This window comes from Hakea prostrata, chromosome 7 (assembly GCF_041222555.1).
Source record: "Hakea prostrata isolate BN-2017 chromosome 7, UWA_Hpros_2, whole genome shotgun sequence".
Classification (NCBI taxonomy): Eukaryota; Viridiplantae; Streptophyta; class Magnoliopsida; order Proteales; family Proteaceae; genus Hakea; species Hakea prostrata.
Window position 1 is genome coordinate 10100726 of NC_142606.1, and position 8579 is coordinate 10109304.

General features: G+C 35.7%; 1 protein-coding gene across 1 annotated transcript; it reads left to right on the plus strand.

Annotated features, from left to right (window-relative positions):
• The first annotated feature begins 4190 nt into the window (after window positions 1-4190).
• LOC149009628 (uncharacterized) lies at window positions 4191-7427 on the plus strand. The gene is made up of 2 exons (XM_089163194.1): window positions 4191-4276; window positions 5303-7427. The coding sequence occupies exon 2, from the start codon at window positions 5344-5346 to the stop codon at window positions 7237-7239; it is 1896 nt and encodes a 631-aa protein (XP_089019320.1). The 5' UTR covers window positions 4191-4276; window positions 5303-5343; the 3' UTR covers window positions 7240-7427.
• The last annotated feature ends 1152 nt before the right edge of the window (window positions 7428-8579 follow it).

Genomic DNA, 8579 nt, shown 5'->3' on the forward strand with positions numbered 1-8579 from the left:
AGCCCATGATTAGGCCAGTGGGGCTCAACTCTGTTAGACGTTTAGACACTGCATCATCAGCCAAAGCATTGGCATGAGAATGCCACTTGTCTTCACCGTTATGGACATTAACATCAATTAATTGGTCTTGTTTGGCTTGGAACACGCACGTGTACTCAACTTCACTTCATCAGACGCAAACCGATTTCAAATATGAAAAATACTTTCCAGTTCCCACACCCCACACACAAAAATGAACTCTCCTTTTGGAATCCTTTTTCGTTTGATTGCCTGGGAAACAATATCATAATTAAATATGGTAAAAAACAATATTAAATAATCATTCTATTACATAATACTTATAAAGATTTTCTTGCATCGTTTTGTTTAATGGAACAAAATGGGAAAAATGTAAACTTTTCAATAAATTTTCAAAAGCTCACTTCGTCATGGGGGTGAGAAAATGGGTAGGGAAGCTTTCTTAAACTAGGGAAGCCATCAACCGATGTGTCAAATTTTTTTTTCTCTTCACCCCATGTTTAAACAAAGCTGGATCTTGCTAGGGTTTGTGCATTAGACGTGGTGGGGCTTATGATGCTCATTATTGGATAGACGCTACGATATTCGTCAAATCTGAAAAGAAAAATCAAAGGTTATTTGTATTCTTCGAAAGCCTCCACCCACCCCCATCGTTTCAATATCTCTTGGTCCACTATTGGCCAAACCACTTGGGCGTTGGGCCCAGTGTGAGTAGGATCAGAAATATCAATGAACCCAATTATTGCAATTGCTCAGAATACCCTTTTTTAGTTTCTAGGGTCTATTTCTTAGTTTAAAATTCTCTTTACTAACTGTAATCAAAAAATTTATAATTTCAACCACACAATAGAGAATATGCAGATTATACTATCTTAAATGAAATAAACCATTTTTTTTGTTCAAACCAAACCAATCTTTTTTATGGCTGAGACTTAATAGAGTCCACATGTTGTCCATCCAACGGTGAAGACCATAGGCACCACTACACCTAGCAAGATCTGAAAAAGTCTTATCATTTTGGATGTAACTTTGTTAAAAACTTAAAAAGTCCTTACTTTCTTGTTCCCCTATCCCACTGCCAGTAGGACCTACCCGTTTATCTTTTTTACCTTTCTTGTTTCTGGTAAATAATGGGTCTCTTAATTTTTAGGTTAAAAATCACATCCTTGCTTGCAATCAAACATTAATGGTGTTACCTATTTACCCATCTCGATGTCGATACTATTTCTAAGAGGATAAGAGAATAATTGAAAAGAAGGTTGGTTTTCAGCTAAGTGTTATGGTCTTGGATATTTCTCCTTCACACATTGGGCAGAATCCAAAGCAAATGAAGAGACATGTTTCCTGCACCCACCAATCAATTATTTGTTATCTGTCCTCCTTCCCTCTCAGTGGAAGATCTATTTATTAATGTCTTTCCCTTCTTCTCCTCCTTGAAATTCAAGAAGCCTAGCTTCCATTAATTTGAGCTTTTCAACAATGAAGTCCCTGATCTGTGTTGTTTTCCTCTGCCTTCTTACTACTGTTTTGTGTCATTTCTCATCAACCACCACCACACACTCTTCTCACATAATGACACTCACAGCAAGGCGAGCAATGACAGCATCAAACACATTCATGTCAAACCCAGAAGCTGAACACTGGAAAATCAAGGTGGGTTGTTGTCTTGGTAGGAGATCTTGATTATTCTCTTCTTAATTTCCTGTTTGAGATTGTCTGAAAATCTGATTGAACTGATTAATACAGAATGAGAATAAGGAGGCAACTGTAACCACCATTCAAAGGGAGGGTTCTTCACCCAGAAGTTCTGAGAGCAGCGACAGTGAAGATGATCAGATGATTTACCACATTGATTATCATGGTGTCTCCACGCATCCCAATCCAACACCAAAACACCCAGTTCCATAGCCTCCTTCTGAACATGTAGTGACACTTCTGAAGTGATATATATCATTACATACACCTTTGTATTAATATTGCCGTAGATCGGAGTTCCTCAGTTCTTCTGTTTTATTTACCCGTGTGTATGACTACAGATCCAACCTTGGCTTCTATGATTTTTTACACTCAGAGAGCAGTCAGAGCAAAGTAATGGAAAACCATTAGTTAGATGCATAATTTATCAAATTCTGCTTTTAGGAAGTACTTTTAATTAAGTCATATAAATATAAAGATAATTTTTCTCATGCATGATTCTGTCGATTGATTATGGTTGTTATTGATGTTTTATTCTAATCACGAGGAGTAATTAGAGGAAGTAGATTGGTTTTTGGTAAATTGACAGCATAGAAGAAAAATAAAAACTTCAATAACACAATGATGTTTGGCTAACTGCCTTACTGGGATGATGACTTCCAGCCAAATTCTCTTGTATAGTACATCTAGAGGTTGTCTCGGACGAGTTTAATTTGAGGGTTGAGGAATATATTACTTTTACCTTATCATCGTACATTCAAGGAGTTTATCTTATTAGCGTTTAGAGTTGGGCTTCCTCTTGAATGTGTGGTAAAATGAACATAAATGTTATTACATGCTCTCTTTACCCTCGAAGGTAAAGGATCCCAATTAGTTTAAGACAACTGTTATTATACACTTCTAACAATGTCCAATATTTGATTTTTTCTTTTCTAGATAAAAGAAGTTTCATTGTGGAGAAGAGTTGCTACAAGCTAAGCCATCCAATCTACATTAAGGAACCAACAATTGACATTAGACTAATTAAAAATTTTCACTTTTTTTTTGGGGGGGGGTAGTTGGGGGAGGGATTAATGGTAGCTTTATATTAGGGAGCGAAGCATTATATATAGCACAAGGAGGGTCAAACCTATGATCTTTTCACTAAGAGGTGTCAGACTGTCAATTATTACCAACTGAGCAATACTTTAATAGTATTTTACACTAATTTTACATGTAATAATAATATCAATCATACTAATTTACTAATCGCAATCACTCGAGAGTTGAGATATTAATGACCTGTTGCATCCAAAACAAGGTCCTATCACCACAAGAAATGGTCATGGAGCTATTGAGAAGTGAGCATTTTTTACCCCTTGAGAGAAGTAGTTATAGGGTTTTAAATTTAAATAGAGTGACCTAAGTTACCTAACCATCGCTGATCATATATTGCTTAGCTATTGTGGATTTCCTTCTTTTCTCGGTTGTTGGATCTGAGTTAGTTAGGGCTTTCATAATAGACTAAAAAATCCAATCTTAAGAAAACTAGAATGTTTGTTACGTAGCCATATCCAGAGTAAATTGGGTGCGTTTCGCCCATTTTAGATCTAGCGCCGGATTTCACGTTTATAATGGAGACAATTTGTTGGCAATCCTTACCCTAATTGTCATTGGAGCTTCTGAAATGAAATTCCCAAGCTTATCCCCCGATTTGACCACGAACTTAAGGTTGAACCCCTCTGTATACCCTTGTTTAGACTAACAAGCCTGGTTGACCCATGCATGTTTCCAAACCAAGCTGGATAACTCACTATAAAGTGGCATAACATGATTAACCTACCATCATTTTTCCTCAAATTGAACTAACTTATGTTGAAATAAAATCTTGGCTATATACATAATGCATGAGACTCCCACCTCTATGATTCTAAAAAATATCTTAATGCATGCAATCTCACCGCGTTCTATAGAACAATTGTTTATTGATTTGAACCAATGACGACTTGATCATAATAAAATAATCTTAGGTTATATATATATGTTATTTGCACGTATAAATTTAGCTTTTATTATATTTTCTACTATTAAAACTTTTACAATATTCTCTTCTCTATTTTATCATGTTAAGTGGTTGACAATATGGACCATTAATTGGACCTTATATATGTTTGAATAAATATATTCTTGTACATCGTGACATGAACGTGAAGTGTTTACCACCAATACGTATGCATACCATGCATGGCGTAGAAAATACTTGTATAATATACTATACGGATTCATTTTCCAAGGAAAGATGATGATGAGAAAAACAGAAGAAAAAATGGGGAAAAAGGAAAACTGTCCTTTGACATGGTCAGCCACCTACCGGTATTTGGTTTAATTAGAGCAGTTTTGGTCCACTACCTTATAACAACGTGCGTACTACTCGCACCTATAACTTAATCCAACTTCCCAATCCCTTTCTTTTCATCTCTCTTTCATTGTCATTCATCTCTCAACAATTACATTCCTTTCTTTTTCTCAGAATACACTTCTGAGATGGGAAATGCAATTCAGTAGCTTGCTTTCAATCAAAAAGGTATGGAACATTACCCCTGTAGTTATCATTTTCATGTATGAGTTCTTGTCTTCTTCATCTGTATTGCTAGTAACGAGAGGGTTTATTTCTTGAGACAAACATTTTCATTGTTTTATCATCCTTGACAGTGCAAAACCTAAGGCTTGGTTTCTATGTAAAATCGTGTATAGTTTCTACTTGTCATGATGAGATGACGATTAGTTTTGATTCTATGGATTTCTGAAACTGTAAGGCTTTCAATTGTTTTTGCTGGGTGTGATTTAGATGTTTGGGTTCAAATTTCTAAGTTGATAGGGGATTGGGTTGGATCTGTTATAATTCATGCAAGTTGGGGGCCACTGAACTCTTGGATTCGAGGGGTATTAATACCTGGGTTGCATGCATGAGTAGGATTAAATCTGGGAAGAACTCAATAAAATATGTTATTTACCTGTTACATTTGCTGACATTTGCTGTAGAACAAACACCAATAAAACACAAACAGAAACAAGATGAAAAAAACATAGAGATTTATCATGTTCGCATGTCAATGCAGTGTGCTACGTTTATGCGGTGAAGAAAATTAATTTTTGAACTATATAAAAGAATAAAAGAATGAGAAATCTCTCAACTAATCGCCACAATGACATTAAAATAACTCTCATCCAAAATTCTAAAGTGAAAATCTCAATCTCAGATTATGACCTCATAGGAGTACATACTACATAGGCTACATATAGGCTTTAATTGGGTAAATGGGTTGATAGTTCTATTAGCTTAAACTGTTTCCCTCCATCAGAGATCTCTTAAAATATGTATTGGAGCATTTTGGTCGCCCAAGAAAATATGTCAGTACATGTGGATCCATCTTCAAAAGTTGGGTACAATATTTATTTATGTCATAACATAACATTACCTTAAAAAATGCCATGATTAAATGCAATTTTTTTTTTTGGTCTGAATTGAGTTTTAATGCTTTTCACATCCTGCATCTCTACTTGTGCTTCGGATAAGATTCAGCATATATTTATGGTTTTTTATTTCCAGTTTATGTAGAATTTTCATATTCTGAGCTCCAATAATAAGTAATGGCTACAACTGCAAAGGAAAAGGAAGCTCTAACTGGGGAGGAAAAGAGAGGCTTATATCCAACAGGCTCTAGAAGTATGGACCTAAAAAGAGGTTTATCTCCAATAGGTCCTAAAAGCAGAGATCCATCCACAGGAAGAGCAAGAGTTCCCAGATCATCAAGCATCGATTCATCTAATTCTAGTCAGTCACTTTTACCAGCAAAATCTGTACCCAATTACCTCAGACCTACAATAAGCTCTCGCCTTGATGGATTGAAGAATGGCAAGAAACAACCTCCTGAGGATCCAAAACTTATCAGAAGAAGGTCTTTTGATAAACCTCCATCTCAGGTTTACTCAACTAAGCCTTCTTCAACCTCTCAAATTCAAAGAACACCACTACCACCTGCTTCTAAGGATAAAACCCTCAAGTCATTACCATCAACAAAGATAGTCAGTTCACAAAGAAGCACCCCAGAGAGAACACTCAAGACATCAAAAAGTGGGAAAATGCAACCAGCTGTGCCCAGTTCAAATTCCAGGATGGTAAAGAAAAGCCCAAGCAGCACCATTAAAAAAGAAGCTAAAGTGGAGAAGGTTAACTCCAAAAGTTCTGAGGTTAGTCATAGGAAAGAAGAAAAGGAACCCATATTGGACAAGATGGAAGAGGAGGTAGCTGAGATGGAAAGTGAAGTTGGAAGTCTTGAGGACCTGCCAACTCTAGATTTGAAATCAATGGATCTTCCAGACCCTGAGCCAGATTTTCTTGATGAAGTGAAATCTGAACCTTGTGTATGTTCCACATTCTCAGCAGAACAAGAACAGATAATTGTTGGAAATCCCCATATAGAAGAAGTTGAAAAGAAGCCTTATGACGATAATCATCCTCGTGAACATGTAGATCACAGCCAAAAGCATAAAGGTAACAATAGTGCATTTGAAAATAATGTTGGGTTACAAGAAGAAAAATTGGCTAAACCTCAAGAGGAAGGTGAATCCAAGGAAGGAGAGAATGCAACTGTTAGCACAGATGTTCATAAAGCAAATATAGCTCAAGTTGACAATCCAACAAAGGAAAGAGAAGATGTGGAACTGAAGCCAGAGACAAAGAATGTTGTCTCGAGTAATCAAGTTGTTCAAGGCAAGAAGGAATCATCACCAGCATATAATGATGTGATAGAAATGACAGCTAGTAAGCTTGTGGGTAAGAGGAAGAGCAAGGTGAAGGCATTGGTTGGGGCTTTTGAAACTGTAATTTCTTTAGAGGAGGCTCAAACTCCTAAGACTAATGAAAGCACCAAGGCTCAAGATGGAGACTCCAGAATGAGTCAATTTTTTAGGGCCAATGAATCTCTCAAGGTTCACAATGGTAGCACCACAAACACTCAAATTGCCAGCAATAATGGAAGTGTGAAGTTTCAAGATGGTGACTCTTCAATTATTCAATCACCTATGACCAATGTAAGCACCACAGTTCAAGATGGTGATTCTTCAATGGCTCAAACTCTGGAGACAAATGAAAGTGCCTTGGTTGAAAATGGTGATTCTACAATGACTGAGACTAAGGAAAGTGCCAAGGTCCAAGATGATGATACCACAGCGGCTCAAACTCCAGAGGCTAACGAAAATACCAAGGTCCAGGATGATGATACCACAGTGATTCAAACAACTGATCAAGCTACTGATAGTGAAAAAGTTGAAGATGATGATTCTGCAGTGGCTCAAAGCTCTGGGGTTAATGAAAGTGCCAAGGTTCATGATGGTGATTCTACAATGGCTCAAACTCCTGATGAGGTTAGTGGAAATGTTGAAGTTGAAGATGATAATACCACAATGACCCAAACTCTTGAAGCTAATGAAAGTGCCAAGGTTGAAGATGGTGACACCGTGATTATTGAGTCTCCCTCCCTCTAGAGGAGCTGTTCTGTTATTGTTCTTCTTCTTCGATCTTCTTCTTCTTCTTCTTCTTGTATAATCTCATGTGGCTAGTTGGGTTTGTTGTTTTAATGACCTTATCGTAGGGGTATTGTTGTATATGACTATTTGTTCATTCATTTACAGTTATTTTATTTGGTCATGGACATTCAAACCCTTATGCTTGACTGAAGGACACAATTAAATATCGTCCTTCAAGAGCCAATGTGATACTTTTAGTTAATTAGGTTGTAATTTGAATATTATATTAAAAAATCTAATTATTTTAGCTATATCATCTATTCATGTTATATTGAAATTGTATCAGTCATGTTCCAAACCCCTTGAAGATTTATAAATTAATGAAGAATAAATCACTCTTATTTATCATTATCACTATTTGACCCATACGGTTTGAACTTGTAAATTTTTTTTAGCATTCACGTGTATTGACTTCCAAAGGGTTTGATAGATGCAAATTTCAAGTGGACTTCCTTACATGGTAGGTCTGAAAGGTAGACCACTTAGTAGGTTAGAGTTGAAGTTGAAATCTTGAAATGCATAGCTTTGAATTATTTTTGGAATTTTAGTTCTGATTTCTCATTCCTATTTTCTCTGGATATGGAGAAATAAGATATCAAATTAGGAATTTCTAGAAGGAATTTTTTTTGGTTGTAATTAGTACTTTTCACATATTCAGACGATTAAAGACATAATCCTCTGATTAATTTCCTTTCCTTCTATTTTCCTAAATAATTTAGCAATAATTTATTTCCTTAAGTAATTGGGTAATAGTTTATCACATATAATGATTTATTTCTTTTTGCAGTTATGAATAAGATATTTATTACCATTTATATCTTACATGGCCAATGTTTCTGCAACGGAAATCATAAAATGTCCCTATGGCAAGAGACATATCAACCGTTAGATCCTCGTGACCAATTCAAAACCTATGAGGGAAACAATGATCAAATCAAGAACCCTGATTACTGAACCACTAATTAACTTGTCTTCAATTCTGAAACCCTAAAAACCCTAGCTAATTACTTTATTAACATCTCATGAAGTAACTTATTACTAGTTAAAGAATGGGTTGGTCTTACCAATAAGTAATTGCTAAGTTAGAAAGATTAATTCCCGGTCAACATGGATTGGTAGAAAGGGAGTTTTCTTTCCATTATTACAACTTCATTATTCTGTATTAGCAGATACTATATATTTTAATTGCAATTAGTAATGAAAACAAAATTGGATCATCATTCTATACCCTCTAGATCTGTTGAAGTTTCTAATTTGTCAATAAAGTCCAGATTATATAAATACAATTTTCTCTCAAT